General features: G+C 42.3%; 1 protein-coding gene across 1 annotated transcript; it reads right to left on the bottom strand.

Annotated features, from left to right (window-relative positions):
* Positions 1 to 5,744: 5,744 nt before the first annotated feature.
* On the bottom strand, positions 5,745 to 9,681 carry RPTN (repetin). Its single transcript, XM_016927283.4, is given in 3 exon segments — positions 5,745 to 8,714; positions 8,716 to 8,738; positions 9,528 to 9,681. Coding segments are annotated over 3 exon segments (2,178 nt in total). The 5' UTR covers positions 9,666 to 9,681; the 3' UTR covers positions 5,745 to 6,697.
* Between the last annotated feature and the right edge of the window lie 14,876 nt (positions 9,682 to 24,557).

Genomic DNA, 24,557 nt, shown 5'->3' with positions numbered 1-24,557 from the left:
ATTTCCTTTTAATTATAAGTTCCTACTTTAAGTCACTTCTTTGCTCCCATATCTGATCATAGCCTGTTAGAAGCAGCCACACCATATCTTGAATGCTTTGCTGCTTAGAAATTTCTTCTACCAGATACCCTATGTCATCACTCTTAAGTTCATGCTTCCTTAGATCCCTAGCAGCCAAGCTCTTTGTAACAGTGTAACAAGGGTGACCTTTGCTCCAGTTCCCAAAAAGTTTCTCATTTCCATCTGAGACCTCATCAGCCTGGGCTTCACTGTTCATATTTCAATCAGTATTTTGGTCACAACCACTTAGCAAGTCTTGGAGAAGTTCCAAACTTTCCCTTATCTTCCTGTCTTTTTCTGAGACCTCCAAATTCTTCCAGTATCTGCCCATTACCCAGTTCCAAAGCTGTTTCCACATCTTCAGGTATCTTTATAGCAACACCCTACTCTCAGTACCAATTTTCTGTATTAGTACATTTTGCATTGTTATAAGAAATAATAAAAGACTGGGTAATTTATAAAGAAAGGAGGTTTATTTTGGATCATAGCTCTTCAGATTGTACAAGAAGTGTGATGCCAGCATCTACTTCTGGTGAAAGCATTAGGAAGCTTTTTGTCATGGTGGAAAGTGAAGGGCAAACAGGCATGTCACATGGCAGGAGAGAGAGCAAAAGAGAGAAGGAAGAGGTCCCAGGCTCTTTTAAACAACCAGATCTCACATGACCTCATGGAGTGAGAACTCACTCATTACCACAAGGACATCACCAAGCCATTCATGAAGAATCTGCCCCTATGACCCAAATACCTCCCACTAGGCCCCACCTCCAACATTGGGGATCACACTTTAATGTGAGATTTGGAAGAGACACATACCCAAATCATATCAAAATGTATTTGTTAAGCTTCTATTAAAATAATGTAGGAGAAGAAAAGATAATGCATACCAAGTAAATGAACAAGGAGAGATCAGATTATAAATCACTTTTGTATATATCATCTGTATTTATCTCTAAGAAACTTTGGAATTTTTAAACTTTGGAATTTTTTCTTCAGCTTTTATTTTTAGCTTTAGAGGGTACATGTGTAAGTTTGTTACATAGACATATTGCGTGACAGTGAGGTTTGGGGTATGAATCCCATCATCCAGGTGTTGAGCTTAGTACCCAATAGGAAGTTTTTCAATGTACACTCCTTTCCCTCCTTCCCCCCTCTAGTGGTCCCCAGTGTATATTGTTCCCATCTTTATGTCCATGTGTACTCAGTGTTTAGCTCCCACTTGTAAGTGAGAACATGTGGTATTTGGTTTTCTATTTCTGCATTAATTTGCTTAGAATAATGGCCTGTAGCTGCATCCATGTTGCTGCAAAGGACATGATTTTGTTCGTTTTTTATGGCTGTGTAGTATTCCATGGTGTATATGTACTATATTTTCTTTATCCAATCCACCATTGATAGGAATCTAGGTTGATTCCATGTCTTTGCTATTGTGAATAATGCTGCAATAAACATATAAGTGCATGTGTCTTTTTGGTAGAAGTCTTTATTTTCTTTTGGGTATGTACCCAGTAATGGGATATAGCTCTGTTTTAAGTTCTTTGAGAAATCTTCAAACTGCTTACCATGGTGGTTGAATTAATTTATATTCCAACAACAGTGTATAAGTATTCTCTTTTCTCCACAGCCTTGCCAGCATCAGTTATTTGTTGACTTTTTAATAATAGCCATTCTGACTGGTGTGAGATTGTATCTTATTGTGGTTTTGATTTGCATTTCTCTGATGATTAATGATGAGCATTTTTTCATGTTTGTTGGCTGGCTGCTTGTATGTTTTCTTTTGAAACGTGTTTCTCAAGTCCTTTGCCCATTTTTTAATAGGGTTATTTGTTTTTCTCTTGTTGATTTAAGTTCCTTATAGATATTGAATATTGGACCTTTGTTGGATTAATAGTTTGCAAACATTTTCTCCCATTTTGTAGGTTTTCCATTTACTCTGTCGGTGGCTTCTTTTGCTGTGCAGAAGCTCTTTAGTTTGATTAGGTTCCACTTGTTAATTTTTGTTTTTTAAACTGGATTTTTAAACCCCATTTTACAGATGCAAAAACTGAGACTTAAAGAGACAATTTTTTTTTAAGATCATAAAATTGGTAAGTGGTGAAGGCAGGTTTTAAATATAAGTCTTTTTAAAATTTTAAATCTCAGCTCCATGTATGTAATTGGTCAGTCACTGTGCTTGATGTGAAATATACAACTGTGAATAAGATGCAATTTCTGACTTCTGGGACCTTACTGCTTGATGGGAAACAGATGGGTTTAAAATTTACTTCAATGAAATCTGATAAGCTGTATGCTGATGATAGGTGCAGAAGGTGGTGCCAGTCCCAAGAATGGGTAGGATTTTGGCAGACAAAGATCAGGACAGCGTTTAAGTGGAAGAAATTGTATAAGCAATGACGTGGAGGCTAGGAAGTTGTCCTGTTAAGTTGGAGTCTAGGGGCATTGTTGGAAACTGAGTTGGAAATGTACACTGAAGCCAGATCATGGAGGGCTTCTATGAGCATTCAATCAACACTTATTTATTGGATGTACATCATGACAAGCTATTGTCCGAAATGCAAGAGAACAGCAGCAAACAAGACAAACAAAATCCTTGTTCTTATGGGCCTTACATTCCAGTAGGGAGAAAAAGATAATAAATGAGTAGCATAAAAACAAGTTATCAAATATGAAAAGTGTTAAGAACATTGGCAGCACAAATGAGGACTATATGGTAGAGGCTGATTGGGGTGATACTTTTTTAAAATAAATGCCAGAGAAAGCTTCTGTCACGAGGTGACTTTTTAAGTGAGACCTGAATGAAATAAGGATTGAGCCACACCAAGATCGAGAAGAAGACTATTCTGATCAAAAGAAATAGCTGGTTCAAAGGTCTCCAGGTGGGGATCAGCTTGTCCTGCTAGAATCATGGAAAGAAGGCCAGAGTGATTAGAAAACAGTGATGCAGAGGACAATGGTGAAAGATGAGGCTTTGCAGGGCCCCATCCTATAGGAAGGTCCTGAGAACAAAGTTGGATTTTATTCTCAATGTGGAGGGAAACTACTGGGAATTTCAAGTAGGGAGTGGCACAATGTGGTCTACCTTTTTGAAAGGGATGGGGAGTCCCATCAGGAAGCTGTGTTCTAGGAGAGGTGACCTGGACTGGGATGATAGGAGTAGAGATGAAAAGAATCATGGATTTGGGCTGTTTTGTATTTTGAGATAGAAAAAAAAAAAAAGGATTTGGCATGTAGATGATGCACTGAATGTTGAGCAACTTCCAGATTTTGAATTCTTTCACCCTGATTCTCCACCTTCTCATTTAGTTTGCTGGAGAGAGTTTAAATTATAGAGAATATTTGTGAAGGAGACTCATCTTACACATGAACACATATGTCATATAAACAGCAGCCAACATATGGGCGTTCCTGTTGATCTTGAGGCCCAGGACAAGCCATGGCCCTTTGCATTTCTCTCTCACCCAGGATCACAGTCCTAGCTTAGATGCCTTTCTTCTAAGTCCTTCTTAGGACTCTTTCTCAGTCCTTCTAGGTATAGCTACTTACTCCCTTGGTGTCATAACAGTAATTTTTTTGTACTTATGACATTGTGCTTTGCATAATGGTTGTTTGCTGTATATATTTGTCTTACTGTATTTTTATTTCCTTCAGGAAAGCAGCTGTTGTTATGAGTTATTATATTCTTCCTATGGTAAATACAATCTGATGGCCCTCAGCATCCATTCCTGTCTCCTTCTATATTTCCTAGACTTCTTTGCAGCTAGAGTTCTAGATGTGAATTAATGTTTTTCAAATTAGGCATATTTGCATGATATTTGGAAGGTGAAAGTGAGTTAGAGACAATCATACCAAGATTTTGGCAATTTTTTTTTTTTGCAGATAAGGTTATAGAGACATGTTGATAGACAATTTTGGCAGCAATGTCAGAGGCTTCTGAATCACATGTTTCTGATTTTTGGATTGCAAGTCTGGTGATGTATTGAACTCAATAGTCCCAGGGGTTGATTTCTAATTTCTAATAATTCAGCCCTTATTGTTCTAGGCAGTAAAGCCCTTATTGTTTAAAAGACCTAAAAATGTTACTGTTTCATTCCTTGAGCCATAACTAAATGAGGCGTTAATTCAGTCTCTCTTGTTTGTCCCTTTGGTTTATATGCAGTAGATGTCCAATTAATGTCCAGTTGAATTTATTACAAAGCCAGACTTATTTCCTCCATCTGTCCACTTATTCAAAAACAATGGGTACCACTAGACATCACTGGCTGTATTAAGTGCTGAGCAGTACAAGGTTGAGTAAGATATGGTCTTATTCCCAGTTTTCCAGGAGAGAAAATTATCATAGAGTGTGGGCCAAATGATGTAACAGAAGTGAGTGTGAACTTAGAGAAAGCAGAGTTTGGAGTGTCCAGAAAGGCTGCTTAGAAGAGGTGATGTTTTAGTTGGGATCCAGAGGATGCCTAGGTTTTTGTCAGGCAGAAAATAGCGGGGAGGTATTCCATGCTGATGGGATGGCATATTCAAAGATATGAATTCATGAAAGATCAAGTGTACCAAGAAAAGGCTAAGTCCTTGGTGTGGCTGGAGCATTGGATGCTCCTGGGAGGGGCCTGTCATGTGAGTAGGCTGGGGAGGTCATCTGATCAGATAGTGAGGCCTATGTGCCACACTGAGGGATGTAAATTTTTTTCTCAAGTCACTGGGGAGCCACTGAGGAGAAGGGCCATTAAGGCAGTGGAGATGGAGACGTGAGAAGAGATTCAAAAGTTATGGGGATGTAGAGTTGGGAAGACTCAATGACAATTTGAATGTGGTGGTGAGGGAGTGGTAAAGGTAAAATATGACTCAGTAGAGGGAGGAGGAGCTGAAAATTATATTTAGATAAGTTTCATTTAGACTCTTTATTATTTGTTTTGTATTGATTCTTATTTTTTTTCAGTGCCCAGGAACTCAGGGAACAAAGACATTTTAGAAGTCAAGAAATAAGGTGTTATTTTCGCAAAATGGCTCAAAAGTGAAAATAGTACAACCCCACAGTGAAGAAAGGAGTCATGAAAGTTATTGCTCATCAATTATTTATTAGATATTTTAATACAATTCATAATCTGCACATAGATTTTCTTGAGAAGAGTTTTCAGGTCTTAGGAGCTATGAATCAATAGTCTTGATCCCCTGGAATTTGCAAACATATGACATATACTTTCTCTCTATTTTATATAATCAGAAACTAGAAAGGTATTGAATTGGAATGGGTCCATTCAGCTCTAGTGATAGGCACTAATGGACAGTCCCTCTGGTGTGGAATAAGAGCCTGGCATGGGAGATGTAGTAAACATCAGAGATGCACTCTATGTTCTCGGCTCTTGTAGCAGCCTTGAACTGAGTTTCATTCTAGTCTAGACTATGAGGCTTGAAATTCCTGATGTTTTATCCACAGGAGCCAAAGCTCACCAAACCTAGGGTTCCTTGAGCAGTGGAGATGTAGTATAATCCTTGGATGTAATGTAAATCTTCAGAATATCTTTTCTGTTTCTGAACTTTAGGGAGAAGTGTTCTACCTTTCAATGATTCAACCAGGTCTCATCTACACAGAGGGCAAAGCAGGAAATGATTTAAATACCCAAACTGATCAACATTAAGATATGATTATTTCACCCAATTTACCACCTAGATTTCACTGAATCAGAAAACCCTAGAATTGCTGCTCAAAGAACCAAAAGCCCTTACGTGAATGCTAGTACTCAAAAACATCCTTGCAGGGAGATACAGCAGAGGATAGAGGGAAGAAATACATTCTCAATCTCTTAAATCGAATTAAAGGTGAACTCGACATATAGGTTTCTTTTTTGGCTTTGTGTTGCTTTACCTCTGGTGCTCACATAGCCTAGTATGGGTAGGATTTCTGCTCTTGCACATAGTCATAGAGGGGGTTGGGAACAGTAGCTCCCTTGGCAGGGTGACCATGCTGTTCTCTGCTTTGGGGCCTCCCACTGCTCTGGGTTGGATAGAAGGATGGTTCAGTGTGTCTTTTCTGTGAGCCTTGGCTCTGGTCATCCTCTTTCATGTGGAATTTTTCTCTGTTAGGACAGCTTCTGTGGGTCACTTGGGATTTTTGATTCTGAGATCCTTGATACCTCTCTTTCTCCTCATAGTTTTGTCTATTATGTTGTTGCTGATGGTTCTGCTCGTCTTCATGGGTTTGCCTGTCTCGTCTCTGATGGTTCTGCTCGTCTTCATGGGTTTGCCTGTCTCGTCTCTGACGGTTCTGCTCATCTTCATGGGTTTGCCTGTCTCGTCTCTGATGGTTCTGCTCGTCTTCATGGGTTTGCCTGTCTCGTCTCTGACGGTTCTGCTTGTCTTCATGGGTTTGCCTATCTCGTCTCTGATGGCTCTGCTCATGTTCATGGATTTGTCTGTCTCGTCTCTGATGGTTCTGCTCATCTTCATGGGTTCGCCTGTCCTGTGTCCCACATGGACCTTCCTGACTCTCATGGCTGTGTCTATCCCAGGTTTGATGGCCCTGCTCTTCCTCTGCCCAGTGGCTCAGCCCCTCACCATGACTCTGCCTGGTCTGGGCCTGTCTGTGGCCCTGCTCACTACTGAATGATTGCCAGTCTCTCCCTTTGTGACAAAGTGGTCTTTCTTGTTAGATTTGTGCTAAGAGTTTGTGTTGGTGATGTTGGCTATCCTCTTCAGGCTCCCATACCTGGTGGCCGTTCTGCTGTGAGTCCCTAGACTGGAATCCCTGTCCCTGGTTTTGGTACCCTTCCTGTCCTGGAGTCTGTTGACTTAGCCTCCCTGATCTTCCTGATTGTTCAACATAAGAGGCTTTTCTTGTTCCTTCAGTCCCTTGGAAGTACTTATTTTGCCCTTGTATTTCCCCAGTCTGTGACTGAATATAGTGGGAACTCTGGCCTTGTCTGTCTGTCTGACCATAATGATAGCTCTGGCCTTGTCCATCTGTCTGACCGTAGTGGGAACTCTGGCCTTGTCTGTCTGTCTGACCATAGTGGGAACTCTGGCCTTGTCTGTCCATCTGACCGTAGTGGGAACTCTGGCCTTGTCTGTCTGGCTGACCATAGTGGAAACTCTGGCCTTGTCTGTCTGTCTGACCATAGTGGGAACTTTGGCCTTGTCCGTCTGGCTGACCATAATGATAACTCTGGTCTTGTCTGTCTATCTTACCATAGTGGGAACTCTGGCCTTGTCTGTCTGGCTGACTGTAGTGGGAACTCTGGCCTTGTCTGTCTGTCTGACCATAGTGGGAACTCTGGCCTTGTCTGTCTGTCTGACTATAGTGGGAACTTTGGCCTTGTCCGTCTGGCTGACCATAATGATAACTCTGGTCTTGTCTGTCTATCTTACCATAGTGGGAACTCTGGCCTTGTCTGTCTGGCTGACTGTAGTGGGAACTCTGGCCTTGTCTGTCTGTCTGACCATAGTGGGAACTCTGGCCTTGTCTGTCTGTCTGACCATAGTGGGAATTCTGGCCTTGTCTGTCTGGCTGACCATAGTGGGAACTCTGGCCTTGTCTGTCTGTCTGACCGCAGTGAGAACCCTGGCCTTGTCTGTCCATCTGACTGTAGTGGGAACTCTGGCCTTGTCTCTCTGTCTGACCATAGTGAGAACTTTGGTCTTGTCTGTCTGTCTGACCATAGTGAGAACTCTGACCTTGTGTGTCTGGCTGACCATAGTGGGAACTCTGACCTTGTCTGTTTGGTTGACTGTAGTGGGAACCCTGGCCTTGTCTGTTTGTCTGATCATAATGATAACACTGGCCTTTTCTGTCCATTTGACCATAGTGGGAACTCTGACCTTGTCTGTCTGGCTGACTGTAGTGGGAACTCTGGCCTTGTCTGTCCATCTGACTGTAGTGGGAACTCTGGCCTTGTCTGTCTGTCTGACCATAATGATAACTCTGGTCTTGTCTGTCCGTCTGACCGTAGTGGGAACTCTGGCCTTGTCTGTCTGTCTGACCACAGCCTAATTCCTGACATAGCCTCTCAGACTGTCCACAATAAGAGCCTGATTTCTGTTGATTTGTCTGGTTAAAGTGAGAGGCTTGTCCAAGTGTTTCAGATTGTTGTGTAAGTCTTTCAGACTGACCATAATGAGAATCCTGAATTGGTTTTTCACACCGATTTAAGGCAAAGATATGTCCCTGCCATTTAGCCTGGCCACTGGTAGATTTGTGACTCACTTTTTTACCAGAGCTGGAGTCTTGACTTTGTCTCTCTGACTGATCAAAGCTGAAATCCTCGTCTTGTCTCTCAGACTGATTGTGGTGAGAATCTCTGTCTTGTCTCTCAGGCTGACTGTGGTGGGAATCTCTGTCTTGTTTCTCAGACTGACCATGGTGGGAATCTCTGTCTTGTCTCTCAGGCTGACCATGGTGGGAATCTCCGTCTTGTCTCTCAGGCTGACTGTGGTGGGAGTTCTGCCTTTCTTCCTCGTGCCTCTGTCTGTGTTGTCTGCCTGTGTTTCCTGGGAACTTACGGTCTTGTGCTCCTTCCTGCCCCCTTTCTTGCTGTGAGGTCCTGCCTCCATGTGACTTATTGTCTAGCTTATGATAGCAAGCTTGGACCAACTGGAACACCAACAAGAGGTACTCATGAAAATCAATATGTCCATCTCGGTCTTGATCTAAGAGGTTCAAGATGGTTCACAGTCTCTGGGTCATTTGGTCTCTGTTAGGAGATAAAACAAAGAGCAAAATCTGATGCTGTCCTGTGCATACTAAGATGTGTATCAGTGTTCATGCCCCAATCCATTCGGTGCTGCATGGACCTTCCTAGGTTGAAAAACCATTAATCTGAAGTGGTGTGGACTTGGCGCTAGTCTTTGATCAGCTGGTTCTCAGAACCTTGCTGGATCAATGGGAGCATGACCATAGGGAGTAGATACATTTATTTAAAATCAGCTCCATTAGTAATTAATTTGATTCATTTCAAAGTTATCCCATTCCATCACAGGCTATATCCTAGTTGTTTAGCCCCTTTTGTTTTTCACTGCACTGTGAGATCCTAGAGGGAGGGGGAGCTGATTTTATTCATGTTTGTATCCCTTGTGCCTAGGGGCATAGAGCAGGTGCTCAGTGACTCTTTATTGGTTGAATGAATGAATACATGAAAAGATGTGTGGATAGCACTAAATGAATACATTAAAAGATGTGTGGATAGCACTAAATATAGAAATCAAAGTATGAATCTTAGGTTTTCTTCTGAGAAATTATTCCCTGTTACCTTGAAGTTATACTCTCTCCTGTTCAAATTCAGATACAAGGAGGTGTGTGTGTGTGTGTGTGTGTGTGTGTGTGTGTGTGTGTGTATGCTGGGAGAGAACTACTAAGGAGCTGCCTGAAATTCCTTTTGTTACAGGGCAGAGCAAGCCCAAATAAAACAAAGCATCCAACCCTGGTGCAGGTTTCAGAGTCATTCACACTTGATCTCATGGGGCTGTGTGTCTGTGTATCTTACCTGGAGGATGTCTCCAAACTCAGCCAAGAGCAGTTGTTTCAACTCTTCCTTGCATAGTAAGGCACAGTCCCCATTCCCTTTGGCATATTTGTGGAATACGTCAATCACACTGAGTATGCTATTCAGGAGTTGAGCCATTTTGACAAGTACAGGTGAACCTAAAAGAAGAAACAAGATTTCTCCTGCCGTTAGGATAATGACCATGAGACAGCATTTCCAGAGGGAAAGTGACCCCTCTGGATCTGGGAGAAAGTTTAAGAAGTGAGAGAGCCCCTTCTTAGCTGTACCCCTCCCTTGCCCTGACTCACAGTCGGGGACCAAATCTCATTGCTATAGTGGGAGATGGTGCAAACTTGGTTCCCTTGCTATAAAAAGAGACAATTTCTTAAAAAACAAAAAATGCATTGCAGGTGTTTTACATATCCCATCCTCTACTCCAGACAGGATTCACCTGATTGAAAATCTCATATTAGAACAAAAGGAGGGGAGGCCAGGAAGCCCAATAGAGGCAGGAATAGAAGCCAGCATAGTAGGGCATAATTTTCGACTAACAACTAGCAAACTGGAGGGGGCACTAAATAGATCCCACTGAACAGGTTTCAGTCTTGTAACGAGCCTTTCTTAAGCAAGGAAGAAGGCTGAAAGTCTCTCTTCACGGTCTAAGGAAGCTTTCTGGGAGGCTAAATTCCAGCAAATGCTTCTGGCCTGGATGGTTTTGGGACATGCTTATAAAATGAAATCAATGAATATAAAAGCTGTTACAGATAAAAATAGCAAGTGGGTACATAGCCAAATTAAGGGCACAGATTATAGGAGGTATATATAATCAGTTAGGTCCACATTGGCCATGCTGGGAGACCTGGGTCTTTTGAGATCTAAATCTCAATTACATTTTTTTCTTGTGGAATGAAAATTCCAGTTAGTGGGTTTATAGGCCTCCAAACTGAAGCCCTATCTGCAGAGCATGTTGAATTGCCAAAAGCATACAAACAGTGATGTCTATAAGAAAATAAGTGACAAATAATGGATCACATGGGACAAGCTGAGTCCCTTGTTGTAATTCAATGCAATGAGACTTGAGCATTGCTGGGCCCATGGTCCAGAGCCTTGGCCCTAAACTATTCGGTCTTTCCTAACTTACACAAAAAGTAAATGCTCCACTATGGGAGACTAAACTATTCATCAATTGTTCTAGCCCTCAGTTTTGGGATGCCTAGGACACATTGAAGTGAAGGCATTTGCATTTTACAGACACAGAAGTAGTCCACCCCAGCTATTGTCATATTCTCAGATAGAGCCAGAAAAAGGAAGCAGAAGGTAACCAAGGCTATTACCCACAGGAATTAAGTCTCAGACCTCCCCAGCCTGGTGCATTATAGGGCTCTTGAGAGCCTTGTAGATACTACCAATGCTCCCCTATGCATGTCTTACCTGCTTGAGGAGGAAGGAGCAGAAGATTCAGGAGTCAGAGAGGATACTGGGGACCTAAAAACTCATCCTATTTATAGGGGTTTTAATTATCCTACCAGGCCATCCCAGGAGACACCCATTCTGTGGCAAAGCCTGAATCACTCTGGTCCCAGCCCAGCTCAGCCCAGATTGACCTCTCCCTCTGCAAACCGTTTGGTTTATTTACTTCCCCCACTTGCTCATGAACCTGTTTGTCACTACAGTAGGTGACACTGTTTAAGTCCCAGTCCCATTTAATTAAGAGAATGTGTGTGTATGTGTATGTATTTGTGCTGTGAGGGTCCCAAAAGACAGAGGTGTTGGCTGAGTTCATCCTTAATATATGTCACTTGCCAATACTAATAGAGGGCAACAGTCAGCTCATACTGAAGAAGGCTATCTATGTGGTCACTTACAAACATATGTCAAAGTTGGAACTAGAGATTCTATTTATTTGGCCAGAATATAGTTCCTGGAAGAGGTTTCTTTGAGACTAACCTTTTTCTTGTGCTGGTAGATATTTGGATATTAACCTATTAACTTATTTTGAATTACTATTATTTTTTCATTTAACAGCTCCACAGGCTAGTTGGGAGAAGTAGATACATGGTCAGTTTTGGGGATGAGGGGCGCCAATGGTGGAACTTCTACCACTTAAGCCTTCTAAGACTTACTACTAAAAAGTTTGAGTTGAGGGACATCATGGAAGTTTATGATATCTGTGAGAGAGAAATGCTGCTAGAGACCCCAGCTTCTGTTCATTTCCCATCTCCGTGCCCTTGGATGCCAGCACAGTGTCTTGAGCATGGGAAATTCTTAGTGAATATTTTTGGGGTAAAGGAATTATTGGATTATGCAAGCATTGAAGAATCGTATGTAAGGTGCAAAAAGCTGTAGACTCACCTGTATTTCTACGTTTGTCTCACATCTAGATCCCTGTTTGGACTTTTTCCTATGTATCCATCAGCCAATCCATTATTATTAATAACACTAGCTATTACTTACTATGTGTTCGGGATTCTACAAGAGAATCACAACAGTGCAGAAAGATTTTAGTTTAGTTGGAATAAAGAAGCTTCACATAGAAAAATATTTTGAACTCCAGGGATAGGACATGCTAAGTGCTGAGTATTAGAAACCTAGGCGCATGTGGAGTCCTCATGGCTGGGCCTGGACGTCCCTTAGGAGGTGAGCTTCATGTTGTTCCTGAAAGGATTCAGGTGGCCAGAGAAGAAAGCAAAGAACTTCTGAGTGGGGAGAAGGGAAGAATCAAAGGTACTAAGGTGAGAGTTTGGATTCGAGTGAGCTGGTAAGTCTGGGTTGAGCAGAGGGATTTAAAAGAGCAGAGGGATTTAAAAGAGTAGACTTAGAAAATTTTGGAACTGAAAGGGAAATCTAGCCTCTTAATTTTACAGATGAGGAAACTGAGGTTCAGCTAGATTGACTGTATTTGCCAAGGATTTCACGGGCTATGACTAAAGCCAGGCCTGGTTTACTTGTTTCCTCACTCCAGACCGATATGCTTTCTGAGACATTCTCTGAGGCAGATTTGGGGCCTACTTTAGGGTTTATTTTAATGAGAAAGCAGAAGTAGGGTTTTGGTTAGGAAAAGCGACATAATCAAAGCATTGTTTAGAGGAAGAATCTAATGGCTCTGTTGTAGATGGTCAGATGTCTCAGTTTGTCTGGCACTAAGGAGTTTCCCAGGACATGAGACTTTCAGTGGGATAATTCTGGGCAATCTGGACCGAGTTGGTCACCCTAAACTGTGGTGTACAAGATAAATTGGAAAGAGGAGTACTGGGCAGTGAGACCAGTTAGGAGTCTATTATATGGCACGGGTGAGAAGTGACAAGGACTTCGACCTGGACGCAGTAGTTCAAAACTATAGGAAGGTAGATGGATAATAGCAGGAATAAAGGGATGAGGTCTGGGGACAGATTAGAAGAGGGGCAGGGAAAGTGGGAACATTAGGTGAGATTCCAAGTCTTTAAGTCTAGATAACTAGTAGAACTATGGTACACTGAAGAAATGTAACTTCTGAAGGGGGACTGCTGGGTCTAAGATCTAGTGCTTCTATTGGCATTTCCCAGGGTCTCTGCCTTTTGTAGTCTTGTTATCATCCCTCCAGCTTGCATCCTTGGCTGTTTGGGGTCTCCCAGCACAAGTCAGGACTTTCTTAAGTCTATTCATAAATTCTGAGGGCTGGGTCACATTAAGGTTCTCCTTATACTTTTGCATCTCTACTTAGTGCTCTTCAGTTATGTCTCTTCTCACCTGTTAGAATAAAAGACCTAGAGAAGATTTGGTTGTCCCCAGAGGCAAATAAGAGGAGTAGGGGTGGGATGGGCAGGGGTTGAAGACAATAGCCATCAGGAAACAGAACAACAATGCTGTGTCCCCTTTCTCTTGGCGTGTTCCATGGCTCTCTAGCAACTGTTTCTTTTGGTTAGACGGGCAGTTCTGTTTGTTTGATGTTGCAGTGAGAGAAAGATTATGTTCTTAAGAGTAGGATCCGCTATGTGTGCATTCATTTAACACTTAATACACTCCGATAGAATAGGCAGAGAGCTATGTTGATCAGCCAATCAGTTAATCAATTAGTATTTGTGACCATACAGAGGGCGCCCTTTTGTGGGCACTGAGATAAAATGTAGTCTTTGTCCTTAAAGAACTTTCAATGCCACTGGGATTGAAATAAAACACCTTTGAAGGAATCATGAAATGTGACCTTTGTTTCTTTATCTGTAAAAGGAGAGGGTTGGAGCTTTATTTTGGTATTGGCATTCTGAGATTCTGTCATGCCAATCTTAAGGTTAACAGTGGCTTTAGAGGTAATATTTAAACATTGCTCTATTCAGATATTCGATAAAGGCCTCAGAATTTGTGCTTCTCAGTCTTTCTCTGTGGAAAATGGAGAAGTCAATTATGGGTGTCCTGTTTCTTCATTAACATTTATAAATTTCATGAGGACCTACACTATTTTAAAAAATTATTTTTCAGTGTGTTTTGCAGCTTAAATGCAGTCATGTTGTAGTGTGACCTTTGGTCTCAAAGGCAAGATGTTTTTAAGCTACAATTTATTGAAATCTTATTGTGTGCTAGGCTCTGCATTAAGCATTATATATATATTATCTCCTTAAAAATAATTTTAATTTTTATTTCATATTCCATGGGTATATGTGAAGGTTTATTACATGGGTGTACTGCTTGTCATTGAGCTTTGGGATATGAATAATCCCATTGCCCAGATAGTCAGCATAGCACCCAATAGTTTTTCAATCGTTTCTCCCCTTCTTCCCCCTTCTAGTAGTCCCCAGTGTCTATTGTTGTCATCATTATGTTCCAGAGTACCCAATGTTTAGCTCCCACTTATATGTGAGAATATGTGGTATTTGGTTTTCTGCTCCTGCACTGATTTGCTAGGATAATGGCCTCCAGCTGCATCTTATGCACCTGACAAAGGTCTAATATTCCAAATCTATAAACTTATTATCTTGTTTAATTCCCACAAAAACTCCATGAGGCAGAGAATATTGTCTTCATTTTTCAAACAAGGATACTGGGGCTCGGAAAAGGATAAGTAACTTGCTCAAGGTCACACAACTAGCAACTGGCTGAGCTGAGGCTTGAACCCATGTCTTCCTGATTCCAAAGCCCTTGTTTGCAATCCCTATGTTATGTTGCCTCTTTTGGAACAGGACTGGTGATTACTCCCTCCCCAATGAGAGAAATAACTTTCCACATAGACTGAAGTGAGTAAGACCAGGGTAACTTCCTTATGACATACTGTGAAGGAATCTGACCTTGAAATGAGAATCTCCTGACCCTTAACCAGTCAAATATTTATTATTTTCTTATGCTTCTCCAGAACTTAGATGATTTCAACACTAAAGGACCTTGTAATCTATTTGGGGAGATAAGACAGATGCTTCTATTTACAGAACCAAAACCCACGGAGGAAAAAAATACCCTTCTCTCTTTACAATTGACAGCTCTGGGCACTGGTTTGACATGAGACTGAAGAAGTTCCACTTGTTGCACATTCCCTGCAGTTCTTGATCCTACTGTAAGCCTTTGCTGTCCATTTCTCTTGGGATGCAGATGTGCCTAGTGGGTGTGACAGGTACTATTTTGAGCTAATGGAGTTTTCAGGGAGTCTCCTTGTCATATTTTGGCCAAATCATTAAGGATAATTATCATGGAACTCTCAGACTTCCTTTTTCCTTCTTTTGAGATGTTGGGTTTCTATTGAGATGAATCCTACAGGATCCAGAGGATGGCTATTTTATTATAAGGGAAGACCCCTGTGTAACGCTGGGGCAGGCACTTTTTTCTTGATTAGCCCTTTGGCATTAAGCAGGTGGATAAACTGCAGATAGGGCAAATGAACACCTTCCCCTGGAGAGGAGCACAACTAATTAATAGACATAAAATTCTTTGAGATCTCTTGATATTGAAAGGTCATTTATTATCAACTGCACAAATAAGTTCCCATTTAAAAATCTTTTCTTGTAGGTGAATTACTGCCCTGTTAATTATAGGCCATTTCGCTTTTAATAACATCTGTGGGAGTCAGTGGTTTCTGAAGGTGACGCTGATATCAGCGATATTTTTACTCTGTCAGAAAATGCGTTCTGAGCTGAAGGAAGGAAGCCTAGGTTTCCTGGGGATTGAGTGCACAGGTTTCAGCGTGGAGCTGTGCTCCCCCTCCCCAGCTTGCAGCCCAGCCTTTTCTTCTACTGTAGGCTTTTGTTTTTGGATACAAGAGCCAGCATTGCTCCTCTCCCCAACATCACAGGCCCTATCTTCCCCACGGTGAAATGAACTAGAAAATGTCAGAAATCACTGCTAACACAGCCCATAGAATTTTAGGTAATTCCTAGCACATGGTTAATAAGGCTACAGACCAAATCTGAGATCTTCAAAGTGGCTGACCATAGCAGAATTTGGATCATTCAGGTCAGGTTTCTGAGTTTCTTCTTTTACTTTTTGTTAAAGAGCTTTATTGAGATATAATTCACATACCATGCAATTCACCCATTTAAAGTGTACGATTCAATGTTATCTAGTATTGTTCAGCCATTGCCAAGATCCCCCTGTAAGAAATTCTGTCCCCATTAGCAGTAATCTGCCATTCTGCCCTCTTCCAGCCCCTGGCAGCCACTAATCTGTTTTCTGTCTCTATGGATTTACCTATTCTGGATATTTCATGCAAATGAAATCATATAATATGTGGCCTTTTTTTGGACTAGCTTATTTCACATAACATAATATTTTTAAGGTTCATATATGTTGAAGCAGGTTTTAGCACTTCTTTTCCTTTAAGTCTGAATAATAGTCCATTATATGAATAGACAATGTGTCACATTTTGCTTATCCATTCATCCATTGGTGGCCATTTGGGCTGTTTCCTCCTTTTGGCTATTTGAATAATGCTGCTGTGAACATTCATGGACAAATTTTTGAGCGGATGTATGTTTTTAGTCCTCTGCAACTAGGCCATGCACCTAGGGGTGGAGTTGAGTCACATGGTAACTCTGTGTTTAACTTTTTGAGGAACTGCCAAACTGTTTTGAGTTTTTTTAAAAGAAATTTCTGGAGCAGGGTGGTTGGTTTAAAAGCCTTGACTTGAGGATACCAACAGGCTAAACCTGCCTGGCCAAGACACAGCTGGGCAGAGGCAAGGGCTGTGGAGTTGAACTGTGGCTCTGAATCTCCCAAAGGTCTTGCACAATCTTATGATCCAGCAGCTGCCAGAAAACCCACAGTAGTAGGCACCTGATAAAGGTTTGTTGACTAAAGGAATGCATATGTCTTGAGGTAAAGTGGGAGTGGAGGAAATGGGGTAGGGAAGATAGGTAAATAGCTTTGTAATCTGTGATGTTCCCATTGTATTTTAGGGATTCTTAGCAATTCCTTTGGGGTGCCATCAGTGTTTTCAGTTCTCTCACTGCCACCCCTCCCCTGGTCAATTCCATCAGGAAGGGAAGAGGTGAATTTAGGGATGATGGTATGTGGAAGCCAATGTTCAGGCATTTGCCTGTTCCCCTTTCGAGAACAGTCAGGTCTCCTCCTGATTTTCTTTGTAGCCCTTCCTGGCCTTTCCTCACCCTGGTGCACCAGAGATCCCTTGAATTGAGACTTGGAAGCCCTGGCTTCTCTCCAGGGCCCTGAATTCACTTTCAAGTGAACTTGGGAAAGACACTTCCACATTGTGACTTTATTTCCCCCCTTATCTATAAAATGAGGAAGAGGTTTGAAGTGACAGCTGGATGAACTGGATGACTTCCGCCTCTGAAAGTCTTTGTCTCCAGAGGTCTCTCGTGCTCTGAGATTCTGTAAAAACTTGTTACATTTCTCTCTCCCCTCGTCATCTTTATTCTTGCCATCTCTCAGGAGAGGTCCTGGTTACTATTTGCTTGGACTTTTGTGTAAGTATCAATAGATCTTCCTGCCTCTAATCTTCCTTTCTAATTTATTTTCCACACTATTCTCAGAGGAATTCTCTCTTCTCAAGAAGGGTTATCGTGTCCTTTAAGAATAAAGGGTTATAATTTTTCATAAGAATCAAGCCCTAAAACTTTAACATGCTATTCAAGGCCTTCCATGGCAAGCAGATTTTTTTCAGTGATGTATTCTTCTTTCCAACCACACTGGACTTCTTGATGTTCTCTAAGTCAACCCTCCACTTCCTGTTTCTGTTTTTATTCACTTGGCTTCTTCTTCCTGGATCCTACTCTCCCTATCTTCTATCTAAATTCTAGCCATGTAAACACATCTAAATACTTACCTTTTCTATGAAAACACTTCTGAGTCTTCCTAGTCAGACTCTCCTCTTTCTTCCTGCATCCTCTGCAGTCATTTCATGGTGTTTATAATGCTCTATTTTGTATTCTTATAGATGGCTGGGTCTCTGCCTGTCCATCTCACTGGACTTGAGCTCTATTGTTAACAGTGGAGGGTGTCCAGGTTCTTGTCATCTTGAACAAAGAATTGGACAAAATGCACAAACAAAGCAAGGAAAGAACAAAGGGATTTATTGAAAATGAAAGAACACTCCATAGTGTGGGAGCGGGCCTGAACATAGGGGCTCAAGGGCCCTGTTACAGATTTTTTGGGAGTTTAATAACCTCTACTTGGGGTGCACCCTATGTAAATGAAGAGAATGAAGTAAAGTTACAAAGTCATTTACTTGGTGTATGCACTATGGAGAGAATATTTCCTCTCATAGCTGAAGTGGGAATTGGCCTTATGTTCCCTGCCTCCAGACCACATTTTCCTATGAAGGAAAGATTTCTCCTCCTTTCTCTCTCTGTCTCCTATAATCTCTCTTTGTCATCCTCAAGGTAGGTGTTCTTTAAATGTGAGACTGACTGGCTCTCTCTAGCTCCAATGCCTGTGGTAGACTGAGATTCTAAAACATATAACTAGGCTTTTATTTCTTGTGGCTCTTTAGCACTCTCTGTTGTTGCCTATGTATAATTCTTGCCTCTGAATTAGATGACGAATTCTCTGAGGGAAGAGTACTTGATTTCTCCTTCTGATTCTCCCATGAGCCCTGCCATAGTGCTGGGACCCCAGTAGGTGACTGAACTGGATGATGTTTCACCTCCACAAGTCCATGCCCCCTGAGCAGTATTCTTTTGGGATTTAGAACTTATTTGCAACTTGTTGGCTCTTGGAAATAAAAAAGAATAATGTGTGAAAATTCTAGAGCCTTACAGAGTATGGGGCAGGAAGATGGTGTTGGTAGATGAACCAGTGGTGGGCTGTGATAATTTCAGGAGGTTTGGGAGATGGCTGCTGGTATCTTGAAGAGTTTACATGCAGAAATAACAGAGGAACTGCTTTAGTTTCTCCAGAAATATCTGGATGCTAAAGTTTCCAGGCCAAACTGAGAGGTGGGACTTGAGGCACAGCCCAAGAGCCCCAGCTGTCACCAGCAGGGAAGCTGAATGTGGTCATGTGTACCGGGAGCAGCAGGCAAGTTGAAAGCAGTGATTGGTCAGAAGCAGATTCATCAGGGCTTCTAAAGATCATCTTGCCCTGCTTCTGACCCAGGTAGGTCAGTGCCCAGTCCATTCTTTGTAGGTGTCAATTCAAAGACTCCCCACAGGAGCAGATGGCCCACTGTCCCCAAGAAGCTCATGCCTGTGTCTTATTCCCTTAGCTGTCAGGCATAGTAGGATGCCAGATCCAGGGTCCTGAGAGAGCAGGGAGAGAAAATCAGGTAATGCCAGGGAGCTTTCATGAGGGATTGAGTAAGGAAAGTAATCCTTCTGAGGTCTTTGCCAGTAAAGCACAGCAAGAGTAGTAGAGGCTACTAGGGGATGGTGTAAGGGCTTTGGTGGAGATTATCTGGGACTGGGGAGGGGTGCTGTCCCCAGTCCTCTGTGGTTTATTGCCTGGTCCCATAAGTGGGGGCAGTTGATGCTTGCATAATACACCTACTTGTCATGTCCACCTAGCAAAATCTTGGTGTAGTCAAGAAACAAGAAGATATGATCGAGGGGTTGGAAATCAAGTAAGAGTTTTCTCCACTGGTTGCCTAGTTCATTGATTCACTTATTCATTTATCTTCTTGACGAATGCTTAGTGAGGAAGATAGAACTGTTAACAGTCAAAAGGATTCTGGGAAGAGCTTATGGCAGAGCTGCAGCCACGTTGGAGTAAGAACAAAATTTCATCATCATCAATTCTTCTCACACAGTGGGACTAGCCCAGACAAGTGCTCTCTCTTCTGCTGCTCTTGCCTCTGATGCTTACACCACAGTGGCTTCACACCCTTCTGCATGCCTGAGCCATGACTTGGCTAAATTACCACACCACTTTGCCATGGGAATTCTGCCTAATCATCCTCCTTTAATCTTCAATGTCTTTATTGTGGTCACAAATGCTCCACATGGCCCCAGTCACCCTGCAGAAAAGAAATCATCAGCTTTCTGCAGCATCAGAATTAGCAGCATCTTCCCGTCCCAAGAGAAGAGGGGATGGGAGGATGGCATGGTTCAGGGCTTAGGGGAGGATAGGGGAGAAAAAGTGGAAGCAAAGGGAGAGGCCCAGGAAGGATTTTGTTGCGACATGTTACCTGGGCTGCACCTGCTGTATGCAAGAGAAGAGGCTGGGAGTCCCCTCTGCAGGGTGTTCATGCCCCATCTCTGTGCCACGAGGAGTTGGGCTGCTGAAGGTGAGTGCAGGGAGGTTCCCTGTCATCTCAAACCTCTCAGGCTCCACAGTACTGTTTCAAGTATCCAGAGCTTTCCTGCCTTTGAAAAGCAAAAAATTGTCTCAGGAGAGACAGTGTGATTTTTGCAAGGTCATGCAGGGTCACACAAGTTAATAGCAAAACTATAGTCAGAATTCAAACTTTCTAACACAAGCATATGACATGTATACTTGTCCCAGGACCCTATGTTCTATGTTTTCCTCTTGTCACATTTATGGATCCAGTCCAAGGCAGAGAGAACATGACTCTGAGGTCAGGCAGATCTGCATGGGAATAGCAGTTCTGCTCAGGATTGTTGAAGAAATTAAATGAGCTCGAGTATGTGAGTGCCTAGCCTAGTGCCTGGCATGGGGGGTTATGCATTCAGTGTGTTGCTCTCCTTCCCTTCCAAGGTAGCCTGGCTGTTATCTCCTTTCTGGAAACTCATTGAGCATCAGAGATCTTGACCTCCTTAGGCACACTCCTGAGTTTATTTAGGCCTACATTTATAGGATGTGTCAGGAGCTCAAGTACTTTATGAACAGAGATTAATTGCTCTTATGATTTAATGCATTGGCCACCCACAGTGGTGAGATGCTCCCTGAACTATGCTATTTGAGAAACAATGAAGGAACTTTGTGAGGCTAATAAGATTTGTGCTGTTAATTTAAGTCTTGAGGATGTGGACTACAGAGAGTATAACATTTTATAGAATTTGTTTAAAGCTACACTCTCATCTTTGCCATAACCTGGCCTTTCATAATACATTCCCATGGCCACCTAGCATCATGGGTAAGGCTCTCATCAAATGCTTCTTGGAGAGCAATGCATCTTGCAGAAGAGGAGGTGGGAAATTTCCACAAGGGAATGACTATGAATGGGGTGGGAGAAAGACAGGGAAGCAGGGGAAGATCATTTCCATTATTTGTTCAGTGGTGATTTTGGGTGAACATCTCTCTTTAGTCCAGAATGGGCAGGAAAATGATATGAATTGTAATTGTTGGCAAATGCGAAATAATATATTTAGTGAGGAATGTAGTGTGAAGCACATGAAACTGCACTGTCAGGAAGAGAAGTTGAATCTGGGGTCAGAAGAACTGGTTTCCATTCCTGGTTCTGCAAACTGCCATCAAACTTGAAGGACTCATTCTGAGGCAGAGAATGAATAAATCATTACCTTTGTGAAGCATCAGAATCAGCAGCACTTTCCTGTCCCAGGAGAAGAGGGAAGGGGAGGATGGCACGTTTCAGGGCTTAGGGGAGGATAGGGGAGAAAAAGTGAGAAGGGAGGCTGACAGAAGTGTTGCAGACACTGCAACACTTGCATAGTTAACACTGTATACTAAAGTAGATGTTAACCTGCGCTGCAATCTGTATATGCTGATTCAGCTGTAATCCAGTCGCTCACTTGTTACACTCTTACATTTTCACCAGTAAGTAGTCCTTTTGCCTCCTTGTATGGGTGGCCCAGTCTCTGATACTAGATCAGCAGCTTCAGCTTCATGCAGAGTCCTTCCTTTGAAAAACCAGCTTTTGCTTGATTTTATTATAGGATCTTGGTCTCATGTTAGTGTCTCTCTACCTCAGTCTTCCCAGAAGGTAGGAATTCTTGCCCATAATATTAGGCCAGTACTTTTGTTCTAGGCTTATCTCAATAGATCTGATATCCACCTTTTCTCTTCCTATTACTCAGTAAGCGTCCATCTTTAGATTGTGAACATACAAGACGCTGGCCTTTATAGGGCCTCTTATCTCTGTCACAGCATGGAGTTTTCATGAAAACAAGGGGCTGAGAACTCTGCTGGCACATAGTAGGCACTCAGGACAGGTTAGCTGCTTTCAATATTATTTTTCTGTTTGTAGATGTCTTAGCATGATTATTATTTTTACTGAAACCCACCCAAATTATCCATATGGAACAGTGGGCTCTGACCCAGGAAAGGGGGGCCCAGGAATTACTGTACTGCCTGTTGAGCACGTGCCTTAGTGTGTCCATCTGTCTGCTAACCTCTTGGCTGTGTCTGCCGGCACTGTGTTGCCACCTCCTGTGCGGCACTCATCCTCTGTGCTGCTCTCCTGGCTTGCCTGTCCTCCATGCAGAGCTGTGGCCTTCCTAAGGGCTCCATTGATGGTTTATTCATCTTTGTTTGCCCAGCTCACAGCTCAGCTCCTAATGTACAGCATGCTCTGGGAAATGCCTTCGGGTGAATAACTTAAAAAGGAGAACCAAATGATGGATGCCACTGAACTGTGTACAGAAAATGAAACAGAAATACTCTTAGCTAACTTGGCTCTAGAGCCAGACTTCCTGGGTTTGAATGCTGGCTCTGGTGCTTATGAGCTGGATGAGCTTATACAGTGACTGGCACATAGTAAGCCCTCAGTGAATGTAAACTATGATTATTTTTTATCATCATCATTATAAAAAGTCTTTAGTGGACTGGCTTCTTAAATACTGAGTGCAGTTTTGGCCTCCAAAACCCTTAAGTAAGAAGTAATTTTGAAATGTTAGAAAAAGTTAACTAGAAGGTGATGACAAAGAATCTCCTACTTCAAGGCCTCTGTAGTTGCTGTTTCCACAGAAATACTGTTCCCTCAGTCACATGATTTAATTCCTCATTTAATTCAAGTATTTACTCAAGTGTCACCTCATCAGAAAAATTTCTGGCCATCCTGTAAATAGCAAACTTTTCCCACTAATTCTCCATTCTACTACTCTGCTTTATTTTTCTTCTTGGCACTTATTGCCGTCACTTGAATTAGTACATATTTGTTCATTTATTATCTCTCTCCCCCACTAGAAAGTAAGCACCTTTTAGCCTCAGTGCCTAGGACAGTGCCTGGCATGGTGGGTAAATGTTTGTTGATAGGATTGAGTGGTAAAAGTAAGTCTCTTCATTTAGAGAGGATGACAGCAGAGAAAAGGTTAAGTGGAAGACTATAAGATCCAGAAAGGCCTGTATTATATGAATATAGTTATAATCACAATTACCTAAAATACTAGAATAAGGAAGTCCCGTCTTTTTAAGGCTTGAGAAAGGTAAGATTAAGACAAAGGGAAGGAAGTTTTATTTTACACAACAGGGCATAGTTTAGGGGAATTCCTCAATCCAAGAAGTGGTGCCTTGTGGAAAGTAAGAATCTGTTCATAGATTTCTGGAACATCTGGGTACCTTTCTAGCCATTTAGCCTTGGGGGTTTCGTTAGCTTTCTTGCATTCTGCTCCTGGGGCCTCAGTTAGAGGCAGGCTCTTGTCTGAAGACACATGGGGCTGGTGTCAAATTGGCCATTTTGGATGTTTCTATGAACCAACATAATGAGAGAGAGAAGTGAGAGGGCAAAGAATAGAGGTTGTTAAGAGCAAAGAGGAGGGATGGAGGGTTGGAAAGAGACCGAGTGGAGAATAAGGGATTGGTATTTCCCCTGGGTCTTCACAAGTGGGAGACACAGGGAAGAAACCCTGGCAGAAGTGTTTACATTTGAAAAGTTTAGAGGACTACCATAGACCTTGGGTTAGAAAGGTTCATGCATTCTATGGTTTCTTCATTTAACAAATGTTTATTGATAACCGACTATGTATCAGACACTCTTCTAGAGATGGAGGTTGCAGCAGTGAAATCCTGCCCTCATACAGCTTTTACATTCTAGGCTGGGGATACATACAATAAACAAAGAAGTAACGTGTGTATGTCAGTGCCAAGTGCTATGGTGAGAAAGAAACAGGGAAGGGGACAGGAAGTGCTGGATGGTGGGTGGAATGGGGGGCAGGGACAGGTTGTGATTTGTAACTGGGCAGGTGACCAGCGAAGGCCCCTCTGAGAAGGTGACATTTGATAATGGCCTGAAGGAGGCGAAGTTTTCTCTCTGGCTTCAACCAGAGGCCTCCTTGGTCCTGGGCAGCTGGGTTATTTATGTTTAACTGTGTGCTCCTGAGTCTCATTTCCTTCCCTGGCCCAGGCTCTCTAGTTTCCTTTACCCAGTAAATATTAGGTGCTGGGGACACACCATGAACAAGACAGAGAGGCTCCATGACTTTGTGGACCTTTCAGTCCAAAAAAAGGAAATAGGTAAATGGTTATTACCCAACAGTGTGAGGGATGCTGCATTAGGACATTTCCAGCTCAGAGCAGGGCATTGTTCTTACTAGAGGGGGATTAGGAAAGGCTTCCCAGCTGAGATGGAATCTTCAGTTGGAGTTTGTCTTTTCTTCATTTCCAGTCCTTTGTCCTTGTCTTCTGTCCACTCCTTTCTTTGCTGAATATTTCCTCAGATTTCAAGTCCCATCTCACATTTCTTGTTGTGTTAGACATCATGACTGATTCTTCCTTGGCCTCTACTTCCCAGTTTAATGAAGATAATAGCTATTGCCACCC

The sequence above is a fragment of the Pan troglodytes genome, chromosome 1 (assembly GCF_028858775.2).
Source record: "Pan troglodytes isolate AG18354 chromosome 1, NHGRI_mPanTro3-v2.0_pri, whole genome shotgun sequence".
In the NCBI taxonomy this organism is placed as follows: Eukaryota; Metazoa; Chordata; class Mammalia; order Primates; family Hominidae; genus Pan; species Pan troglodytes.
Note: the sequence above shows the minus strand (reverse complement) of the source record. Positions and strands in the feature narration are given on the sequence as shown.